We start from the raw sequence: 23,538 nt of genomic DNA, 5'->3' as shown, positions 1-23,538 counted from the left end.
CATAAAACAGAATGAAACAGACTTTAGAAATATCAGTGTAATTATTTGGAATAATAGGGAATTTATCTTTCCAACTAAGAAAAAATCTGTACAGAAAGGTAGAAACAAATGTCAATTATTTTTTTCTAGTCTTTCCCCCTGGTACATTCAGTTGATCACAGGCAGTCAATATTAAGAGTAATTTAAATAGTTGCTGTCTTTTCATCAGCAGTTTGGTCTATGGATGAGTGTGCACCCAGAGTTGGTGTGCACATCCTGCAAGACTGGTGGTTGTAGCAGTGGTTTGTTAAACTCTCTTCTGTTTGGTGGCCAGTTACAGCATCTCAGCTTGGAAGTAATAGCCAAGTAATGGAGAGTTGGCTTCTTCAGTTGTCTTGAGCACCGTTGCTCGCAGCTGTCTCATGGCCTGTATCATCATGATGTTGTAATGTGAATTATGCCTTTGGGAGGAATCACTACTGAATATTGCCGTTTGTTGTAAGTGGTGAATTAGAGCAGTTAATAAAATGCGTAGTGAAAGCATGTGCTTGGAGAAACTGTTAGTACTTAATTTTGTTAAATAATTAATACATTTAAGTGCTCTCATGTATATTGCTGTGCTTCTGTGTATTTAATAAGACTGGCCTGAAGCTCTCCATATATTCTTCATAACTTCATGCAAAAAACGTTTTACAAGGTTTGTTATTTACTTGATTTGTTTTTTTGAGCATGTTCTGTGCCCTTGCCCATATTCAGCAGAAATACTTAACCAAATAGATGATTTTTTTATTTAGTTCTTTGTTCTAGTAACAGTAGTTGTCAGGAATTATTTTTATTTTTCACATGCAGTTGAAAGGAACGAGAAATGCATGACATGGATTTTCAAAGTGTCACAAGCAGGATATAAATGTCTGTATTTGCAAATAGCAAATGAACAAAAGTGTAGTTGCAATTGTGCCTTCTCTGGTAAAGTGTATTAGTGTGATATATTTAGGTAATGTGGTCCAGTGGGATAGGACGTTGAGCTGGTTTGAATAAAATGTAGTTCCTGTTCTGAGTTAGAAACTGGGACAGATCACACTGCTTCTCTGTGTCTTGTTTTTAATGTGAAAAATAAATGATACTAGAGCCCTAGATAATTTTAATTTCTTTTTTTTTTTTTAATTAAATCCCTTGAGGGCAGTAATGAAAGTGCTGTATAAAGGCATAGTGCTGTTATTTATTATTGTGTAATATTAATATATTTACATGTGAGAATACAGAGATTATTTTGGATTTTAATTTAGACTTTATTGACCAAATGCATTATCTTCCTATATTATGCATGTATTAACCATTTGTGAAAACAAATACAGTGCAATACATATGTATTAAAATATATATTTCTAATCTAGTTCCTCTGTTGCTAATTATACAATTAATTTTAATCTAAAAGTCAAATCTCCGTAATAACATACCTGCCTTACATAGTTCCTCATCCTCCACAGATTCCCTTACTTTCACTTCCTCCTTTCCATACATCCTATTTTTCAGTTCCTTTAAATTTTGTGTGTGTAATTTAAAGATGTGAATAATTTTAGATTTGAAGGTAAAGGAGCAATATTCCCTGAGAAATAAAGTGAGACTTTCAGAGACTTTTTCACACCAATCACTTAACATTTGATAGTAATGCTTTTGATGGCTTGGGCTATTTTCAGACCTGGTGATCGCTGGGTGAGATCTCTAAAACTTCAGCACTTTAGGTCTGAAATACATTTTAATGAGACAATTTATTTTCACTGTCATGCCAGTATAAAACATACTAACTGCAACCTATATCAGATCAGTATTTTATTGTTAAGGATAATTTCTTTGTATTGTGTTATATTCTTTGTATTGTGTTATAGTTGTCTTCAGTAACATTTTAGTTTTCATTCTTATTTCAATATGTGTTGATTTGGGACAAAATCAGTGACTTTGTGAACATGTATAGAGTTAAGGAGTTTATAATACAGACAATTTAGAAATAGTCAAAGTTGCTGCTCACTGTTGAGGTGTTTTCAAATCAGTATGTGATACTCTTTTAGATTTGATAATTTGCATTTTGACTCAGTGATACTTTTTAATCCAAGAAACATGGAGATATATATATATATATAAGCTTTTATTATTAAAATAATCAGGAAATCTTTTATCACTTTCTTAAAATTGAATATAAAGGGATTTTGAAGTTCAGTAAATTTCAAGGTACTGTCATAATTAATATTCTCAGGTTTAACAAAATTTCGAGATAAGGGGCTTTATTCTTTTTACTAGATGTCTCTGAAAAGTAATTGCATTTTTTTCCTTTCTTTTTTTTATTAATGTTGCAGCTATTTTGTGCCTTTCAAGATGACAAGTACTTGTACATGGTAATGGAATACATGCCAGGTGGAGATCTTGTAAACCTTATGAGCAATTACGATGTGCCTGAGAAATGGGCCAAGTTCTACACAGCCGAAGTTGTTCTTGCTCTTGATGCAATTCACTCCATGGGCTTGATACACAGAGATGTGAAGCCTGACAATATGCTTCTAGATAAACATGGGCATCTGAAGCTGGCAGATTTTGGCACTTGTATGAAAATGGATGAAGTAAGTATGCAACTGAATAATTTATTATATATAAAACTGTAATTAAAAGGTTATTTTCTTATTAATTATCATACACCAAATAATATTCATCAATTGGTCTACCTGGTTAGAAAGCTGTTTCTTGTCTCCTAGTTTTAAATATGAGTACTTTAAATAGTGTAATTTTTTCTGTTATAAACTGTTCTGTCACACAGAAGAAGGATGTAAACTTACTTTTTGTTATTTCTGAAAGCATGTGTGTTTATGAATTTCTGAGTTCATTTTTTTTGCCAAATGTCTGAAAAGCTTACGAGATAACTCGTAGTTTCAACAATAATAACCTTGGAACAGTTCACAGACTGACATTTTTCTGTAAATGAAATTATTTTACAGGCAAGATACAGTCCCTATGTTTTTTTTTCCTGTGTCTAATTGTTCCCATAGCATCCTCTAGTGGTCATTCAAATGAGGTCGCAGTAGGGCAGCAGTGGCATGTGATAGATTCATCAAAATTTGTTAGCTATTTGTCAATATGTCGTGCATTTTAACTGTCCTGATTTTGCCATGTACAGTCAAATACAGAGGTTGCATAAGAATATTATTTAACAGGATGTAATACTTTGTTAGTCAAAGGAGAGTTAAAAACAAAGCTACCTTTGCAGTTTGCATTCTTGAAATCTTCCCTGAAAAACAGTGTTAGTCGGTAAAATACAGAATATGTTCTTCCTGTGAAAAATTTTAACAGATTCTAAAAAAAACCCATGTATGAATAGGTGTTGTGATTTGCCTGGCCTTTGAAAGGTTTCTGTATTAATATTGGCAAGGGTTATCCTTTTAAGCTTACTTGCTTTAGTGGTTTAGATTTTTCTTTGTATTGTTTTGGCAGTGCTTGATATAATCTCTGCAACCTACTTAATTTGCATTTGCATCATTAAATTAATGCCTTCTCAGCTGTATCTAGAAGTACTGTCTCTGGTTTGGTTGGTTTTTTTCACATGCCAGTATATTAACTTCATTGTACAACTGCAGCTGTGTATTGAAATTCAGTCTAATTAGTTTTGCTGATATTTTAGTAAGTGTTGTTACTCTAAAGGCAGAGAGGATGTTCACCTCCACTTTGATGATTTACTTGCCTGTATTCTAGGGGACAGCATTTACTTCAATTAAAAAAATCAATAGTAGTACTTGGTCTCTTAATTCAGTCCTTAAAAAAGTTAATCTTTGTTTCAAGTCAATAGACCATAGGTCTTAGGGGAATCTGTTGTTATCTGAAGAGACAATTAAAAAGCAGCAAAAAGTTCATAATATAAATCTACAACGAAAGGAGGATTCTCTGTGCTATTTTAGAGATCCCAGAAATGGTGGACCTAGGCCTTTTTTTCCATTTTCCTTTTCGCTGCTGTTGTTAAAAGAATGAAATACTAAAATGTGGATGACGATACTGTAAATACGAGAAATGCGTGCATGTTTCTCATAAAGAGTTACAGTGAGCTCCAGTTTAGACTGGGCATCATCAATGGACCAGTAATCTCCTAAAGAAGTTAATTTTTTAAAAGATTACATTTTAAGTTCTTCGTGTTTCTCAGGCTCAGTGGAATGGCAAAAATTTTTTTTACAGGAAGCTTTAGAAGTTGAGAGGTTCTGGATTGTCTCCAAATCTCATGCTACTTCTTACAAAACATGAACACATCCCAGCTGTGTAAATATAATATTGGTGTTGGCAGTCTGATTTCTAGAAAATATAGCTTACCCAATACCTTTTTATTTTTTTGGATCTGGATTTCTTTTAGCAGTTGTGCACATTAGTATCTTCCTTATGCTGCCAATAGGCCAGGAAAATTCTGCTGCAATTCGGTTAGACAGTTTTTTTTTCTTCTGACCTTTGCTGTGCAATTGAATTCAGTGTTCATTTAAGTCTGCCAGGCCAAACCTGACAGTTGCAGCAGAATTCCTCCTTATCACTATGTGGAAAGAGTTGCTGCTAAGTGTTTTAGTGATCTTTTCCAGCATCAAAGGAACTCTTCTGTTTATCTAACTCAGTTGTGATGATTGGGAGTTTGTGGTGTTGGGTGTTGGTTTGGGTTTTTTTTTAAATTTGTTGCCTTTTTTAAAATCTGCAATGAGGTATTTCTATTAATGAATAAAGAATGGAGTTGGCCTCAGAGGTTCAGTAGAAATTGTGGTTCCCTATAAGTATTCAGATATGGTAAGGTCTTTTGAGGTGATGAGGAAAGTTTTGGGTAAAACACTGGCCTGAGACTCTCGACAGGAAGCTTTGTATGAGAACTGTTATAGTAAGTGGGCTGCTCAGGCATAAAACAGAAGCTCAGTATTTGAAACACGGGAGTAATGAGTTGTCCAGAGAAAAGAGCATCCTTTAGGTCTCTTCGGAATGTAGGGACTGCCAGGGTGCCGTGTCTTGTGCAGAGAGGACATCCCTGTTTACTTGCCTTTGATGCCAGAGGTCACAGAAGCGAGTCTGATGGTAATATTAAAGATATCCAGTACTTAGAAATACATACAGAGCAATGCTCAAGTTCTTTGAAAGAACAAGTGTGTAAATAAGAGGAACAGAAATCTAGAAGTAAATAGTATATGGAGGTGATAATGGTCCAACCTCCACAGGGAGATGGTAGAATCCCCATTGCTGGAGTTTTTTGTGATGCAGTTGGTCAAGGTGCTACATAACCTTATATAGGCTACTTTTCCCACAGCAGGTTGGGTCAGATGATCTTTCAAGGTCCCTTCCAAGCCAAACTATTCTATGATCTGTGAATGCATTTTTAGATTAGTTCCTGAGACAGAAGGTAGAGTTTTATGGGGAGTAAGTACAACCAACTCCATGTGCTTCAAAGTGGTACAGTCCATCGAAAACTGGTGTTAGCAAGCAAGGCCCTTTTTACTGTAGTAATATTTGTTTGTTTTACTGTTCAGTTCTTTGGCATCTCATCTGAAAGCTTAAGGTGCTATTACATGGGGTTCTTTAGCATCTATAATGTCACTGGAAAGAACTTTCCTTGCTGCTACATACCAGCCAGACTTGGGTTTGGCTGGTTTTGGCACAGCCTTTGCTTTGTTTGCTTAAGACTTCATAAAATATCAACACCTGTAACATGTTAAAAAGTGTCCTTGCTTTGGTGTATTAATTATAGAGGGATGGGAAATGGGGTGTTTTTAAGTGCTTAGGTGTCAAGGTGATGAGGCTGTGACTAAAGCTGCAGTCTTCAGAGAAATCTTTCAGAACTGTTTTGTTTACTTTGTTTTTAAAGAATCTCCTTACCTTGGGGGGGGTGGAATTCAAGTGGCTTCAGCCAGTGTTGGCTGAGGAAAAATTCAGACTTTTCCTTGTTGTAATTTTGCATGTGGATAAGGAAGAGACAGGCACATGCCAGTGTTGAAGGCCTCATTAAGGTGCCACAGTCTTACTAGATGAACAGAATTACATAACCCTAGAGCAATTCCTCCTGAGCTTAAAGCAAAGAGAGACTTAAGCTTCAGAGAAGACATTTAGGTTAGTGCACAGAGTGCTGTTACAAGCAGGATATTCAAATAGTTGTTCCTGCCATTTGCCAGATCCATTTTTGAATGCTCTTAACTTTAGATTTTTGGAGCCTTTGGGCTTTAGTTTATTCCCCACTGTTAAAATGTGTTTGTCTATGTTTTCTTTTGACCAGTGAATACATTAAGTCTTCTGAAAAGCGTTAATTTTCTTATCCCAGGAATGAATAACTTATGTGCTCTCTCATCCATAGTATAGAAAGCAAAAGTTAACCTGCTCTTCATTCTGTAACTGAGAAGTTAAAACTTCTTCAGGTTTCAGCTTTAGCATAGGGTTGTAGAAGATGATAGGTATTTGCCAGGAGGACATTTGGAGTAGGTCTCTACAATATTTAGTCATTGCTTTAGTTTTTGCCTGCTGGTTCATGACTCTGTGTTCTGGTTTAGTACAGAAATAAAAGCTTTTAACAGTTCATATTATGTATGAAAAGGAATATTATAATGTGGTGTGTGAGTTTTACACATCAGTACAATTCCCAAAACAAAATATTTCTCTTACTTTCTTTAAATATGTATTTTGGCTTTAGTTATTGCTACTAATATTCCCTATCAATATTCATAATTAATTCACATTGAATTTCATGCTGATGGCAAAATGCATGAAGAACTTTGTAAGATGACTGAGATAAGATTTCAGATTGAGAAACAGAATAAAAGATGTGTATTTTTGGTACTTCTAGCTTCTTCCAGGATTTCATTTCATTCATCCATCTGGTCTCTCAGGAGTGAATGCAGTGAATTTGACTAAAGGAAACAAGGCTTATAACTCTGAACCAGAATGCTGGCAGATCTGGTTGATGCTCCTGCGTCACTTAGCCCCTGCATTTTTAGTCTCTTAGCATGAAGCAAAGGGAATGAGGAATCATTCCATTAATACAACTGTGGTAATATGTTAATTAAAAAAATATCAAAAAAAGCTTTCCTATTCTTTAAAAATAGCTTTTCGGTTTAGTTTTCTTCCCATCTTTATTAAAAAACAAGGTGTAACTGTAAAAATTTACTTAAAACTTGATTTATTGTCTGAATTGGACAAAATTATTATGTATCTGCTATGTAGGGCCTAGAATTCCTAACTTGTCAAAATGATTCTAAAGTTTGTCCCTGAATTCAATGAGATAAGGAGCAGTCCTATATGGTATGTAGCTTCATATTGAAACCAATGGTAAAAATAATAAAATTGGTCAATTTTTGAAAGATGTAGTCAAGAGAAATCACTACGAAGTAGGCAGGGGTGAGCACATTACTAGGCAATGTCATTTCAGTCCATAATGTTTCTTGAATAAAAAAGTAGTCTTTCAAACACAGTTCTCAAACCAGATATTTTAGGCTGTATTTTGTATGGTTTTCTGCTCTCCTAATAGATAAATTGTTTAAAGACTCAGAAGTATTTTGAACTGAGCTGTTTGTGTTCTTCTGTGTCACAGACAGGAATGGTGCGCTGCGACACAGCCGTGGGAACCCCTGACTACATCTCGCCCGAAGTTCTGAAGTCGCAGGGGGGTGATGGTTACTATGGACGGGAATGTGACTGGTGGTCTGTAGGGGTGTTCCTTTTTGAGATGTTAGTTGGTAAGTAGTAATTCCTTCTGTTAATGAGATTATCGTTAAGTCCTGACTGTGCCTTTAGCTGGACTTTGCTGCTCAGGGGCTGGTTAGTACCTCACAAACAGCGTCTGACTTTTGGCTGATGCTGTGGCTTCATTCCCGTTCTCTTTGCTCTCTGTCACTCTTACACTGCGACAGCTGTTTGCGTGCGTGCTCAGTGATTAGTTCCCTGACTCGGTTCAGCTTAAAACTAATTCTTAGAATAGTTTTAACTGGGGTCAGCTACCTCACCAACTTGTGAACATTTGTGCCACCTCAAGCAGTGCTGAGTTTGCAGGGCCACATGGGTGAGAAAGGAGTGGAAAGGGCAGGACTGTCCTTTTCTTTTCTCCTCTTCTTTTTTTCCACAGCATGTCAGTGTCTTCTGTTAGGTCAAAATGTGGAAGTATGGCTCGATTCTTTCTTCTATGCTTGAGTCAGGATTTTCCCGTAAAATACACCAGACTGCTATGGCAACCAACATAGAATGTAATCTGTTAAGGAGATGAGTCATCTGCCTCTTAATATATAGTGAGGATCAGTTTTATAGTCTGGTAGCAAAATACTGATTATAGAAGTATGGAATTGAACATATAATTATTAAAAATCCAAATCATCATGTTCTGGGAATATTGCAGATTTTATGCTTCTGGTATCCCAAGCCAGGAAAGATATTTGAATATAAAAAACTATTACAATTTCTATGTCTTTCAGAATTAAGACACTTTGGCTTTAAAAAAGAGTGGCGTATAATGATAAGTCTCTCATGAACAATTTTAGCAATAAAGAAAATCATTCAGTTATTAAAATATTGGGCATAGCTGTCCAGAATTTTTTCTCAGAGCCTCATTTTTTTTCCTTTTGTATCTAGGAGAGAAATATTACCTAATTTCTCCATCTATTTTTGTCTATGCTCACGTATCAAATTCTGCCTGTGGTCTTCTAAAACTTTACACTTCAGAGAAATCACAGAAAGTTCCATTGTTCTGGTGTTAGTAAAGCCACAGTACTAATGATAATGGTAATTTTATTATGAAAATTAAAACTTTATTGTGCCCTCGACTGAAAGGTAAAATGTTGGTCACAGGATGAATCCTAATGATAGTTCAGTTACTTTAGATAGTTTTAGGATGTGGCCAAAGTCAAAGCTGTTTCTGGGACTGAAGACAATGGAGAAGAGGAAGGTTGGGAGAGAGGGAGGCGGCAGCAAGTATCAGTGATTCCCGCCTGCAGGGCACTGATAGGGCACCCTAATTTACTAAGAGTTTGAGAGTTTAGTTCAAGCTAGTGTGTACTAATTCCTTATTATGCCATAAAATGACAGAAGGAGACTCAAGTTAGGATTGTTGCATTTATATTCTTTTGAAAGCAAAATGTTTTTTGTCCATTGGTCTGTTTATACATTTTTTCATGTATCTGGCTTTTGAAATATTCGGTTCCTTGTTGGAAGGCTGCAAACAGCAAGGCTGCCTTGCCAGGTGATCCCTTGCCTGCACGCAGCACACTAGGATGGAGAAAAGAGCCAAGCTCATGCAATCAGTTGTTCACCTTCCCTGTTAAACCTATGGATTAATTGAGAGAAAGCATTTCTGTAAAAGTTGCAGCTTCTTGATTACAGACCTGAACCATTTGTAAGTCCAGAATGCTGTCAGTTGAGTGTCAGTTGCCTTTATCGCTTCCAATTCTTTTCACTTGTCCCAATTTTACCTTTCTTAATTCTGTTTTCTTTGCAGATATCTTTAGAGCCTGTGCTGCAAACCTCTGGGTGGGAAAGGTCTATGATTTTAAAAGCCACCTGCCATGTTAATATGGGCACCGAAGCTAATGTAATTTGTCAGTCAACAAGATTTATTAATGTGGCTTTAACAGTGCAGTAACACACTGGGAAGGCTCCTGCTCAGAGCTGACTTGCCTTAGGCAGGGTAGGCCTGTCGTGCCTCTGAAATGGTCTTCAGAGAGCTTTAGTGGATTCTTTCCAACAAATGTGCATTAGCAAATCTTTAGTGAATGGTGATCCATTTTGCCCATGAAGCGTTTGAAGGTGGGGATTTATGTGTGTGTCAGCCATCATGTAAAGTAGAAAACACAGTGAGAGTCTTCAGGTAGAACAAAAGGTGTAATTCACCGGGCAAAATTTTGGTATTGATAGGCAGGATAGAAAATGGTGTAGTTTCTAATACAGGCATTTTAAGGAAGAAATACTTTTAGTATTACACGTTATTTTTGCATTCTAATTTTAGTGGGTTTTGGGTTTTTTGTTGTTTTGGGTTTTTTTTTTTTTAAATAAAAGACTATTTTTGGTAAACTGCTTGCAGACTTTTCTTTGTACCTTTTCTCTTACTCAACTTACATGACTCAAAATCGCAGTCAATTTACTATTTCATTTTCAGGCGATACTCCTTTTTATGCAGACTCACTAGTAGGAACATACAGTAAAATTATGGATCATAAGAACTCATTACATTTCCCGGATGACGTGGAAATCTCTAAGCATGCGAAGAACCTTATCTGTGCCTTTTTAACTGATAGGTAAGTGCATGTATAGTTCTGTTACTTTCTTTTATTTTGAATGGTATTGGTTGTATTTATCTTGGATGGTAGATTGTAAAAATTAATTCCTTCCATTACTTCTCCTAATCTCTGTCCACATCTCTTCTGCAAAACTTTCTGTTCTCTAGTTTTTCTTTCGGGGTGTTTTTTCCAGGTATTGTATTTTATTTCTATGAGCAGTTTTGACAGCTCTTGTTAACAACACAGTTAGTGCTGGACAAATCCTTCCAGTTGCAGTGTGTAATACAGTTACAAACCTGTAAGGCTGAAAGTAATTTGTGAGTTCCAAGGCAGGGACCAAATTGTTATGCTCAATGTCTGTGTGGGTGTTACTTATGAAAAATGAAAGCAAGTACTTCTCTGAAAGTAAACATGCATTTATGAGTTTGCTTAAGGTTTCTTGGAATGTTTGAATTTTTCATTTGTATTTGCTTTGTTCCATTAATTGATAAGTGTAGCTAACAAACCTGCAAGGGTATTGTTTTGGCTACAAATAGACTGTAGAAGTTTCCCTTTATAGAATGTGTAAGCTTGTTCTTGACCTGAACACTTACATTTTCTTTAGTTTGAGAAAGCACAGATCATCTTTGATTTCTTTGATTTAAAAGAACAACACTGTACATCCACATTTAACTCTGGATCGATGATGCCTTCTTATGCTTACATGTTATTGCCTGAACCCAGCTGGAGCAGAGCATATAGAATGAGGGACTAGGAAAACAAGTGGTCTTATAATGGGTTTTGCATTCAAGGAGAGATTGTTTGTTCTACTGAGCAAGATCACAGTTGCTCAGGAAGGATGTGCCTTAAGTTAACAGCATTTTTCACCCTTAGTAGCTGAAGGGTAGAGAGAAAATATGAGTAGAATTTAATAATGTAAATGTGGTGAGGTGTGTTTCCACTACGTGTGTCCGTCTTCCTGTTTATATTTAACACAGTACTTGAGCAATTTATTTGAAACAGATGCTTGCTCTCTGTCTGCGTGATCACTGCTGAAGCACTTAAAGAAGGACTGAGCATCGACCCTGTGATTTATTGCTTCTTTTCCATGCATTGTTTTTATGTCCTGTTCTTGTACATGGTTTCAAGAGACACTCTCCTGTTCAAACTAAAAGTTTCTTGTTGCTCTTAAGATTTACTTCACTGCTACAATCAGCAAAAGACGTGTCAGGGTTAGCTGTGGGGCAGAGGATGAAATTCTTAAAATATTTATTTTAGTCTAGCTTTGAATAACTGCTCTGTGCAGTAAGTTAGACCTTCCTTCACTTGCGTCTTACGGTTTGTCATGTGGTTTGGCAGACACAGAACTTCTGCAGTTTTATTTCCCCCAAGGGTGTTGAGTTTTTGTTTGTGTTTTTAGGTTTTTCGCAGTTTTTGCCTCAGTGCTCTCTTTCTTGCTTTACTCCACACGTGGCAGACTCCAAATTCTGGACATTTTAGCAGTCGCAGGGAAGTGCATGCTAAGAATTAGAGTATGTTTTATATAAGAAACTAAAGATTAGTGGTTGGTGGTTTTTAAATTTTGTTTTTTATCTGACGATTAGTGTGGTTAACACAGACAGTCTTTACTGAAAGTTTCATTGCTGCTTGTGACCAAGTCAGAATTTAAATAACAACAAACCACACCAAAAAAAAAAAAGAAAAAGGAAGCTAGTTTCCCTAATGTGACTTTGGCTTAATTGCTATGTTTAGGGATGTACGACTTGGGAGAAATGGGGTAGAAGAAATAAAGCATCACCCTTTCTTCAAAAGCGATCAGTGGAACTGGGACAACATTCGAGAGAGTGAGTAAATTAACTTATGAGTTCTATTTCATTCGGTATTTGCAATAGTAGAAATGAAAAAAACTTTAGACTGTATAATTATTTTCTGTCTTTCAAGAATCTTGCTCAACCTTTCATATTTATCATTTATGTTATGGAAACTCATATGAGTAAGGGTTAGTAAATACACATTTTTCTTACTGGGATTATCCTCATCTTTATCATGCTTTTAATGTAGATATTTCCATTTTAAATAATGGAATTGGATGTTTCAGAATTTTAACTAAAAAGAATGCATGTTTCTCTTTTGTTGTTTTGTGTTATGGGTTTTTTTTTTCTTTTGATTAGGGATTTTTTTAGTCTTCTGGTAGTTAAGACAGTAATTTGACAGTGGTCTTGTCAGTTTTATTGTTTTTCATTTAAGGTGTTGAAAACATGATAGCTTTGGGTAAAAAAAGCAAAGTATGTCAGTTCAGCTCATGAGCTTGATCGTAACTTCTAAAGTTACATGCTTACTAAGGTTTCTTAAAATGCTGATTGTATTAGAGTTCTATTCTCAAACGTGATTACCTGAGCAAATATGTCTTGCATATTACATAGTCTATGCATGAAGCAACTAATACAAAAATAGATTGCTCTAGAAAAAATTGCACACAGTAATATTTCAGATCTGCTATCTGGTAAATACATACGTAACTACACGTTATTTAAGGACAGCGTGTAATACAGTCTTTTAAGATTATAGAGATACCAGTATGTATCAAGTGACTGAATCTTGAAGTTCATCTTTTCTCCCCTTTTTATAGCTGCTGCTCCTGTTGTTCCTGAGCTTAGCAGTGATATAGATAGCAGTAATTTTGATGATATTGAGGACGACAAGGGAGACGTGGAAACCTTTCCAATCCCCAAAGCCTTCGTGGGAAACCAGCTGCCTTTCATAGGATTTACCTACTATAGAGACAATTTGTATGTGATACTTTATTATGCGTTTTTAGAAAAATACCTCTGCATTTTTCTTGTATTCTCTTTTCACTCTAGATATGTAATTTATTCCTTACATAATATTCATTTATGTCCAGTTGGGAAGATACAAAATGCAAAGTTTGAGTAGAATAATTTCTTACTATTTTGGTTATTTTGATAACTGTGATTAGACACAGTATTTTTACATGCGCAGAATTATACAAAATCTTAAAAAAAAATTGTTTGGGGTTAAAATACTGATAGATTTATAATTTACTTCTAAAAAGACTTTTTGTTAGTTATTTTAGAAAAAAGTTTATGCAAGATAACTTTCTAGAATTAAACTTGAATAATTAAGAAATAATTGTATTAATAAAAAAATCATAAGCTGCTGTGGATTTGGAAACATGCTATACTTTAGTTAAGGAAAGATTCAGATCACAAAGATACACTATGACTGAAATAAAACAAGCTGCATTCTGAGAGGAGCACAGGACAAATTAAGACTTGAGAGAATTGATTAAAATGCCAAGATTGCCAGAGTTGTTGAAAACTTGAATAAGAGCTGGAGGGATTTGTTTTTGTTTTTGACAGGTTGCTAAGTGACTCCTCTCAGTCTTGCAGAGAAAATGAATCTGTGCAATCTAGTAAAAATGAGGTTAGTGCCTTTTTTCTTCAGTATTAATGGTATGCTTAACTAATTTTTGTTAAGTCTGTTAAGAAAAGACAAAGCCTAAAATAAGTTTTCAAGAAATTTTGTGGGGGGCTTTTTATCTTTTAGTGATCCTGAATAAAAATGATATTTTCTATTTACAGGACAGCAAGGAGGTAAGTATGTAATTTGAATTATGAAAGGAATAAAAAAATTCCTACATAATTTTATGTGGATGTGAACTTAAATGTTTATTCACCAAATTGTTAAACCAGTTGTATTTTGAAACAGTTGTACTCAAGTGTTAAGGTTCTGTAGTTTACAAAGCAATGAATACAGATTTTTCTCAACTTCTTTTGGCGTCTAGAATTTGTTTGGAAATCCATTGCATAAAGCTCTGATAGCTACAGACAGCATCACTCTTGGGAGGATTCCACACTTACCTGAGTGATTCATGACTGATTTATTCAGAGTTTGGAAAAATAAATTGTCACCTGCAGTGATAAAGGAATATTTAAATCATACTCCAGTTGGAGTGTATGGAGCATGTTTTATCTAGCTTTTGAAGATGACAATTGAATTTAAATTTGCATATGACAGGAAAATGTTATGGAATTTTCATGTACTTATTTCATTACGTTTCTTAAACATTTGTATTATTCAAGTGTAGATAGTATATTGTTAACATTTATTAAAACTTGCAGTTCCTTTTTAAAGTTTAAAAAATAAGTAAAGGAAATGCATTATGTATTGATCAGCTAAATTTAAATGCAAATGTTCATTACACTCCACTTCCTTCCTGTCGCTGCTGAATAGGTGAATAGTTTTAGAGTTTCCCTTTTAAAAAGAAATGGTACTGCTGTTCAAAATACATATTGTCACATTCGTGATATTTGCTTTATGTTGTGATAGTAAATGCAGATGGTAACATTTTGCATTTGACTTCTGACAACTTTTTTATTTGTATTTTCTCAAGCAATGAATCTCCAGTTTTAATGTCTTTTTCAGTGTCCCTTTTCTGGGAATTTTCTAATTGTAACAATTATAAAATGTTTTAGAAAACCACATTTTTACACTTCATGTTTGGAGGGTAGAGGAAGAGAGGGAAGGGAGGAAAATGAATGCATTTGAAAGCCTGAAGTCATGAGATGAATTAAAAAAATATTATTTATAATTTATTTCATGAATATTTGGGTACTGGATTCACTTTTTTTTAAAATATTTTAGTAAGCAAAATTAAAGTAAGTACAATAAAAAGTATTGCTATAAATACAATAATAGCAAAAGGAGGGACAAAGAAAACCTACATTCTTTAGTGGGCATGGGGGAGAACACAGTTACCAAGGATGAGGAAAAGGCTGAGGTACTTAACACCTTCTTTGCCTCAGTTTTCAACAGCTGTCCTTAGGACAGCTGGCCTCCTGAGCAGGTAGACAGGGACAAGGAGCCAGATAGTCTCCCTTTAATCCAAGAGGAAGCAGTTAGTGACCTGCTGAGCCACTTGGATCCTCCCAGGTCTATTGGACCAGATGGGATCCATCCTACGGTGATGAGGGAGCTGGTAGAAGAGCTCGCCAAACTTCTCTCCATCATTTATCAACAGTCCTGGCTCACTGGCGAAGTTCCAGATAACTGAAAGTTGGCCAGTGTGATGCCCATCCATAAGAAGGGCCCAGAAGGAGGATCTGGGAAACTGCAGGCCTGTCAGCCTGGGCTCGGTGCCCAGCAAGGTTATGGAGCAATCATCTTGAGTGGGATCACACATGACTTACAGGATGGCTCAGGGATCAGACCCAGCCCGCATGGGTTTAGTAGGGGCAGGTCCTACCTGACCAACCTGATCTCCTTTTTATGACCAGGTGATCTGCCTGGTGGATTAGGGGAAGGCTGTGCATGTGTCTATCTGGACTTCAGCAAAGCCTTTGACACCGTCTCCCACAGCACACTCCTGGAAAAGCTGGCAGCCCATGGCTTGGACAGGGGCACTCTGTGCTGGGTCAGGAACTGGCTGGAGGGCCGGGCCCAGAGAGTGCTGGTGAACGGGGCTGCATGCAGTTCACAGCCAGTCACCAGTGGTGTCCACCAGGGATCAGTCCTTTTTAATATCTTTAGTGATGATCTGGATGAAGGGATCGAGTCTACCCTTAGCCAGATATGCAGATGACACCAAGTTGGAGAGGAGGGTTGATCTGCTGGAGAGTAGAAGAGCTCTGCAGAGGGACATGGACAGGGTGGATAGAAGGGCTGAATCCAATGGTATGGGGTTCACCAAGTGTCAAGGGCTAGATCCTGCACTTTGGCCACAACAACCCCATGGAGCGCTACAGGCTCGGGAGAGAGTGGCTGAAGTGTTGCTGGGCAGAAAGGGATCTTGGGGTGCTGGTTGGCAATGGGTGAACGTGAGCCCATAGTATGCCAAGAAGGCCGATGGCATCCTGGGCTGTATCAGGAAGAGAGTGGCAGCAGGACCAGGGAAGTGATTCTTCCTCTGTACTCAGCACTGGTGAGGCCACACCTGGAGTGCTGTGTTCAGTTCTGGGCCCCTCAGTTCAGGAAGGACATTGAGGTGCTGGAGCGGGTCCAGAGAAGAGCAACAAGGCTGGTGAAGGGTCTGGAGCACAAGTCCTATGAGAAGCTGCTGAGGGAGCTTGGGGTCATTGAGCTCAGGGGAGACCTCATCACTCTCTACAACTACCTGAAAGGAGGTTGTAGCCAGATGGGGATTGGCCTCTTCTCTCAGGCAACCAGCAATAGGACAAGAGAACACAGTCTTAAGCTGCTCCAGAGGAGGTTTAGGTTAGACATTAGGGGGAGTTTTTTCACAGAAGGAGTGAGTAGGCATTGCAATGGGCTGCCCAGGGAAGTGTTGGAGTCACTGTCCCTGGAGGTATTTAGGAAAGACTGGATGTGGCACTTAGTGCCATGGTCTGGTTGACAAGGTGGTGTTAGGTCATAGGTTGTACTCAGTGATCTTAAAGGTCTTTTCCAACTCAGTTGATTCTGAGAAAACAAAGCATTTCCAAACCTGAAAGGTGTTCATTAAATTCCAAAGGAGTAAGACTAAGAAATTCTCTTCAGGTAAGAAGTTCTCTTCAGTGACGTGTTTAGTCATCTGAATATTGTCCATGTGCCCCCCCTTCTTATTTTTTCATTTCATTTAGAAAAGGCTATCCAAAACAATCTGCAGTGGACAGTCTCTGGCTACAGAGAACAGCAAAGGGCCGGTAACAATATTCTTTCCCCATATAAATTTTATGACTCACAATCTGTGGTACATAATTCTGAGATGGTTTGATTTAATGCAGCAAATTTTGTAGCCATGGATCTGTATCTTTAAAATCATCTGAATTAATGCCTTGTAAAGATGTAACCTTCTAGTGATGTTTTTAAAATAATATAGTGGAAGATTGAATTAATTTTCCTCGCTTTCCCTTATTTTGTTATTTAATTGAATTACATTTGTTTTATGTGATAACATGTTTATGTGCGGGCCATGCTTTTTTGATATTTTACACAGTTTCAGAAAAAACTAAGCAAGCTAGAAGAACAGCTCAGTAATGAATTGCAAGCCAAAGATGAACTAGAACAGAAGTACAGGTGAGACTGTTTTGACATGTTTGGTATGTTTATAGGGTAGTTTTATTAGACCTTCTGTTTTTGGGTACTTGAAAGCATTTTAATTCACTTTGAGGGTTTCCAACCCTGTGAGCAGACTTCACTGTAACTTGCTGGCCTATTCTTGCTGCTCCTGTGACTACTGGAGTGGTTTTGTTGGGTTTTTTTGCCTTACCTCTCTAGAAGAATCTTGCTGTTATTTGAATGATTTCACCCATCCCTGAGGTTTCATGTTATTGCTGGAAATAGAATATCTAATTAATGAGACACATCCAAATACTCTAATTTCTGTATTATCGGCAGGGTTTAAAAGTATTTTTCATATTTGTTTAGGTCTACAAGTACTCGTTTAGAGAAGATACTGAAAGAGCTTGATGAAGAGGTAAGTCCATAGATACTTCTTACTGAAATTAACATTTGTGTGTGGCTTTTTCCTTCAGCAAATTGCTTTTGAGTAGCTGTGTATTTCTAGCAAGTAACACCAGTTGATTTCTTAGTATTCACAAGCATGAAATTGCTGTCACTGCTAAAGTATTTTCATTATGATTTCTGTACTGTAATGACACGTCTTTGATAATTTGTTTTTTTACTGTGTTTTTAAGCTGGAGAACAGCATGATATAAATATCCCGTATAGATTTTAAAAATTGAAGGTGTGAGAATAGTGTTTCTAGAGGAGGAACGCCATGCTTTGCATTGTTCAATGTTAGTAAAAGGACCCTATTTCTTACCCAACTTTGCACTTTAGTGCTTCTACAAACTTGAATGTAGATGTGTACAGCTTAATGTATTGCTCATCCAGGTGCCTTACATTACACATGTGTTTCTCTGCTCCCAGACTGACTGCTCAGGCAGGTCTACCAGGTTTGTCAAATCCAAATGATCAAACAGTATTTAAATAGCAGAGCTCCTGGCCATAATCATCCTGGGCCAGATTTGACCACGTGTTCTGATATGCTGTGTTTGCAGCAGGCAAATAAACTGGCTTTCTCCATTACAGGCTAAACTGAGCGTGTGAGCTGTGTTTTTGTCATCTAAGAATACCACTCTTGTGTATGTAATTAGTGGTGTATTTTTTTAAATATATCCAGATAACTTCAAGGAAGAATGTAGAGTCTGCAGTCAGGCAGTTAGAGAGAGAGAAGGCTCTTCTTCAGCATAAGAATACAGAATACCAGAGAAAAGCAGAACATGAAGCAGATAAGAAACGCAATTTGGAAAATGAGGGTATGTTGAACCGTGCTTGAAGGGTTCCATTTTGATGTGGGGTTTTAAAAGTTTAAATAAAAGAATTATAGTTCCAGTTGAAGTGTTTTCATGACAGTGATTAACATGTTGAATTTTTTTTTTATAGTTAACAGTTTGAAAGACCAGCTTGAAGATTTAAAAAAGAGGAATCAGAACTCTCAAATATCCAATGAGAAAATCAATCAACTACAAAGACAGGTATGCCAACTTTATATATGTGTATTTTAAAATAATAGCTGTTCAAAGTACAGATTTTGGGAGTAGTGGAGGGATTTGAAATCTGTAGTTGGGTTTTTAAGCTGGTTTTTTTTAATCATGTTTTGGTGTTCAAAAGTAATCTTAAAGTATACTCCTTTTTACTTCTTTAATGCCTAAAACCTAGTGTGCTGTAGCAGAAATAGTAGTTTTTATATTTTAATTGTTTCTGAAGTATGTATTTATCAATCTTAGTTGGATGAAGCCAATTCTTTGCTGCGGTCAGAGTCTGATACTGCAGCCAGGTTAAGGAAGAACCAGACAGAAAGCACAAAGCAAATCCAGCAGCTGGAAACTAATAATAGAGAACTACAAGATAAGAACTGCCTGCTAGAGAATGCAAAACTCAAATTGGAGAAGGAGTATCTCAATCTTCAGTCAGCTCTAGAATCGGAAAGGAGAGATCGAAGTCATGGATCAGAGATTATCAGTGATTTACAAGGTATTCCTGCAAATATTCTGGCATTAAGATTGCTTCTTGTTTCTGAAATAAAAATTGCTTTTGGATGGTGTTATTTGAGCCTCAGACAGAATGTGCTGTTTTATAAAATGTTATGCAATTTTGAAACATTTAAGAGAAAATGTGTGATAACATTTATAAAAAACTACTGATAACTTTTAAAGTCACCCCAAAGGGAGATATTCTTAATAGTAAGAATTAGAAGCTGTAACATTTGAAAAATGTTATCTCTAAATAGATAAAGTACAGTCTTGTTTTCACACACTGCCCAGTCTCATTGATGTTTTGGTTATTTTTAGGTCGAATCTCTAGCCTTGAAGAAGAAGTGAAGAATGGAAAGAGTGCATTAGCCAAATTGGAAATGGAGAAGAGACAATTGCAGGAAAAGCTCACAGATTTAGAAAAGGTAACAGCAATTCTAAGTGGATGTTGGTGTTACATTCTTACAGAATTTTTGAATTTGTACTTTTATTATTTGAGATGTTTAGTAAACCTTGTTTTCAGGATTTATTTTTTTTAATTGTTTTTGCAATTTGAAAAGTGGGAGGAAAAAAGACATAATTTCCCATACAATTGTAAGACATTATACTTATAAAGTACATAATAATGTGCTCCGATGTGTAGCTTAACAGTGCAGTAGTAACATTTCATTTCATGCATTGGGTTTTTTTAAATTCTCCTTATTGCCAAAAATAAAAGAACTTCTGCTAATATTGAACACATTTCTCATTGAAACAAAATTCTTGAAAAACTTCTTCAATAACCCTAACCTTTGAGCCACTCCTATTACAGGGCGTTGTTAAGGCAGTAATTCTGTAATTGTTTGCACCTGGAGATGATGTTGTACATATTAGAGCACTTTGCCATCCACAAAGAAACATTTTAGAAATGAGTTCTCAGTCTGAGCTCTCTCTTCTACTCTTTGCATCTTTCCAAGCAGCATGTTATTGTCATCCAAAATTTTGCCTCTAACCTAATGTATTTTATGTTTTATTTCAATATTATTTTTTTTAAACAGGAAAAGAGCAACATGGAAATAGATATGACATATAAATTTAAAGTTATGCAGCAGAACCTTGAACAAGAAGAAGCTGAACATAAAGCCACAAAAGCACGATTAGCAGACAAAAACAAGATCTATGAATCTATAGAAGAAGCAAAATCGGAAGCCATGAAAGGTAGGTATTTGACACAGTTGGATTTATGTGTGAATTATACAAAGTCAATAATGTAAGCTTTCACTGTGCATATTCTGGTGCATCTCAAGACATCTGAAGTATCTTGAAGAGAGGGATAGTTACCAAAAAATTCCAGGAGATGGCTCTTAACTTGTCAATTAAGTGGCCTGTGTTTATTGTAGCTAATTAAAAAGCTACCTATAGAGCGTCTCCTTTCAATTGCAGAGCATTCTCAAAAATTTTGAACGTGCAGGTCTTCAAAAGAAGCAAAAATGATTCAGTGTAATGGCTGAGTCACTTGGCATATCAGATTCCACAACAGCTTCAGCTCTTTAATTGGTTTCATATTATCATAGTCGGTGCAACAATTCAGTAGATTTAAATGGTTTATTTTTAAAATTCCACCCTTTTTGTTCATCTCAGAGGTGTTGCAGGTAAACTGGAAGTTATCTAGAAACTCAAAAGTAGGAAATAGCTGCCAGGAATGCTTGCAAAAGCATTCTCTAGGTGTGAGTTTACTGTGAAAATTTTAATTAATCACTTTTCAGCAGTCTTCCTCTTCAATTTAGGAAGGAGAAACATGTGTCTTATTAAACATCCTCCTCCCTTTGGTCTCCAAAATTTGCTGGTTTACAGTGATTAATGTCTTAAATCTTTTAATTCACAGAAATGGAGAAGAAACTTTTGGAAGAGAGAGCTTTAAAGCAAAAAGTAGAAAATCGGTTGTTGGAAGCTGAAAAGCAGCGCTCCATGTTGGACTGTGATCTCAAACAATCACAACAGAAAATCAATGAGCTCCTTATGCAAAAGGATATATTAAATGAAGATGTAAGGAACACTGACAAAAGGCATCTTGAGTCAAACCTCATTTTTAATGTTGTAATACTTTTCCTGCTATAGCTATATTTAGTAATGTTTGTGAGTTAAAATGGCAGCAAAGTTTTCCTTCTCTGTATATCTTTAAAAAGTCTACTCATGGAGTGTAGTGTCATTTTTCAGAAATATTTCAGTGTTACTCATCTTAAAAAGTTTTTCATTCTGGCATGTAAAATGCTGTGAGATTGACGTGGAAAAACTAGCTAATTTAATGTGTGCTATTGCCTTTATTCAGGAAACAACTTTGATTTACCAAGAGATGGGAGCATGTTGTACAGAAATGTAGAGAAAGGCAATAAGAGACTGTTTAAATGTTGCTTTCTTGTGTAGGTCTTTAAAATTAACAGGATTTTGTGTCTTTTTCAGGTGAAGAACTTGACATTAAAAATAGAGCAAGAAACACAAAAGCGCTGTCTCACTCAAAATGACCTCAAGATGCAAACACAGCAGGTCAACACCTTGAAAATGTCAGAGAAGCAGTTAAAACAGGAGAATAACCATCTTCAGGAAATCAAATTGAGTCTGGAAAAACAAAACAATGAACTCCGCAAGTATGCAAGTTGCTCTGTTTTTTTTAGTCATATTACTGATTTGTAATGTTTTTGTGACAGAAGTTGAGGGCAATATTAATTAAAAAAATTTGCTGCAAAGAATATGCTATTCCACAGTGCAAAACTTTAAGGTTCTTTAAAATAATTTACAGCAACAAGTTAAGACTTGCCCTAGTGATTTAGCACTGTATGGATTTGTATTAAAAGATGTTTGTTATCCTGAGAACCTTAAAAAACCCAGCTTAGACATGAGTCTGAGGGCTTAAGAGAAGCACTTATTTAACTGAAAGTCTAGATACTTTCTTTTTAATGATGTAGGACTTCAGTGAAAAGGAAAGTTACTGTATTTATTAGTCTAGGAGAGCTTATTAGAGTTGGAAACGAATACTACTAAATAGCTGGAAAGCATAACCACTGGAAATATCTAATACTACAGATGTTTAAACACATCTGTTGGACCTTCATTTAAGAGTTATGTTACATCCCAGCAGTTCTTCGAAGCCTTACAAGCAGTACTTGCTCCTGATAATAAGTAAATAATATTTTTTTTACATAAAAACTCTCTTGTGAATTAAAAGACAAGTTTAGCACACATATCAGATGAATCTCAGCTCTTTTATGACTTCTGGGGGTTTATCTCCTTGTGCTTTGTCTTTTCTGTCAGCAAGATGCAGTTAGTCACGTAGAAGGTGACCAGAATGTGAAACACTGGCAGAAGTCTTTTTTGCTACGTTTCTTGTGTTATGGGACTGATGTTTTAATAACAGATGAATTCAAGAAATAATGCGTGTCATGGAATACAGACATGTTTTCACAGACTCTGCTCTTGCAAACAAGAGACTCAAAACAACCGGTCAGATCAGAGATGTTTTACATGAAAATAAGATTCCGTTGGTGGCTGTTTACTTTGTCAGTGTCTCTTACTGGTTAAACTGTGTGAGATGGTTGTACTTATCATGTTAACGATATTGAACTGAAATGTTATAGTGCAGTGGGCTCAGCTGTACAAGTGAAAAAGAGAGCTGGAACCCAGAGGAAGTTTCAGGTTTAATTGCTGACCATACTTTGGTCAGGAAATCACTGAAGATCTCAAGAGTGTGAATGTTGTCTTTTTTAATTTACTGGTTTGAATGTCTTCATGTCTTTAAAGTATGTTATTCCTTTCTAGGGAACGTCAAGATGCAGATGGACAAATGAAAGAACTTCAAGACCAACTTGAAGCTGAACAGTATTTCTCAGTATGTTTTGTGCTGCTTTATTTTTATACTGATCTGTTTACTGAGTAAATGTTATCTTTTCTTCTTCCTCCTTGCCATCAGATGTTTCACATCTCTAACCCAAAGCTACTTGTTTTTCTTGTACCTGTCTTCATTGTTGTCTGCAGCCTTGATCTTGATCACTGAGCGTATGAAAGAGCTCGTGTTGAAAAACGTCTCAGCTTTGTAAGGGAGTTCAGAGGGAGGGAGGAGTCAAGCAACTCACTTTTCCACAGCGTGAATAATTTTCTGCATGTTTCCAGCCTTTTGCATTCAGCATCTCTTCCATAGACAAAATGTGCCATTAAGGCTTGGAAGGAAATTTTTGCATTACAGTCCAACTTGGTAGAGGTCTGTTAGGAGTTTTTGATTGATTGTGGTAACATACAACAGAATAAATAGATATTGTACTTAAAAATCATCATTAGCTTGTGGAGGTTAATTTTTATTAACAATGCTC

The 23,538-nt window shown here is 36.2% G+C and overlaps 1 protein-coding gene across 3 annotated transcripts in view; it reads left to right on the top strand.

Moving 5' to 3' along the window:
• Positions 1-23,538, top strand: part of ROCK2 (Rho associated coiled-coil containing protein kinase 2) — a 97,417-nt gene that overhangs the window by 57,013 nt on the left and 16,866 nt on the right. Inside the window, exons 5-21 of one of the 3 annotated variants that reach the window (XM_027892823.1) lie at positions 2,331-2,591; positions 7,553-7,697; positions 10,103-10,241; positions 11,955-12,046; positions 12,832-12,991; positions 13,583-13,646; positions 13,805-13,816; positions 17,158-17,237; positions 17,589-17,637; positions 18,346-18,481; positions 18,609-18,700; positions 18,953-19,199; positions 19,517-19,623; positions 20,236-20,395; positions 21,063-21,223; positions 21,638-21,822; positions 22,991-23,060. In XM_027892823.1, the coding sequence (XP_027748624.1) occupies positions 2,331-2,591; positions 7,553-7,697; positions 10,103-10,241; positions 11,955-12,046; positions 12,832-12,991; positions 13,583-13,646; positions 13,805-13,816; positions 17,158-17,237; positions 17,589-17,637; positions 18,346-18,481; positions 18,609-18,700; positions 18,953-19,199; positions 19,517-19,623; positions 20,236-20,395; positions 21,063-21,223; positions 21,638-21,822; positions 22,991-23,060 (2,160 nt within the window). Of the gene's footprint in view, positions 1-2,330; positions 2,592-7,552; positions 7,698-10,102; positions 10,242-11,954; positions 12,047-12,831; positions 12,992-13,582; positions 13,647-13,804; positions 13,817-16,801; positions 16,865-17,157; positions 17,238-17,588; positions 17,638-18,345; positions 18,482-18,608; positions 18,701-18,952; positions 19,200-19,516; positions 19,624-20,235; positions 20,396-21,062; positions 21,224-21,637; positions 21,823-22,990; positions 23,061-23,538 lie in introns of all 3 variants that reach the window. The other 2 variants (XM_027892825.1, XM_027892824.1) reach the window with 2 other exon arrangements.

Source organism: Empidonax traillii, unplaced genomic scaffold (assembly GCF_003031625.1).
Source record: "Empidonax traillii isolate 1590-97213 ecotype Southwest subspecies unplaced genomic scaffold, ASM303162v1 scaffold371:size713392, whole genome shotgun sequence".
Taxonomy (NCBI): domain Eukaryota; kingdom Metazoa; phylum Chordata; class Aves; order Passeriformes; family Tyrannidae; genus Empidonax; species Empidonax traillii.
The sequence above is the reverse complement of the archived record's forward strand: the minus strand, read 5'-3'. Positions and strand labels throughout refer to the sequence as shown.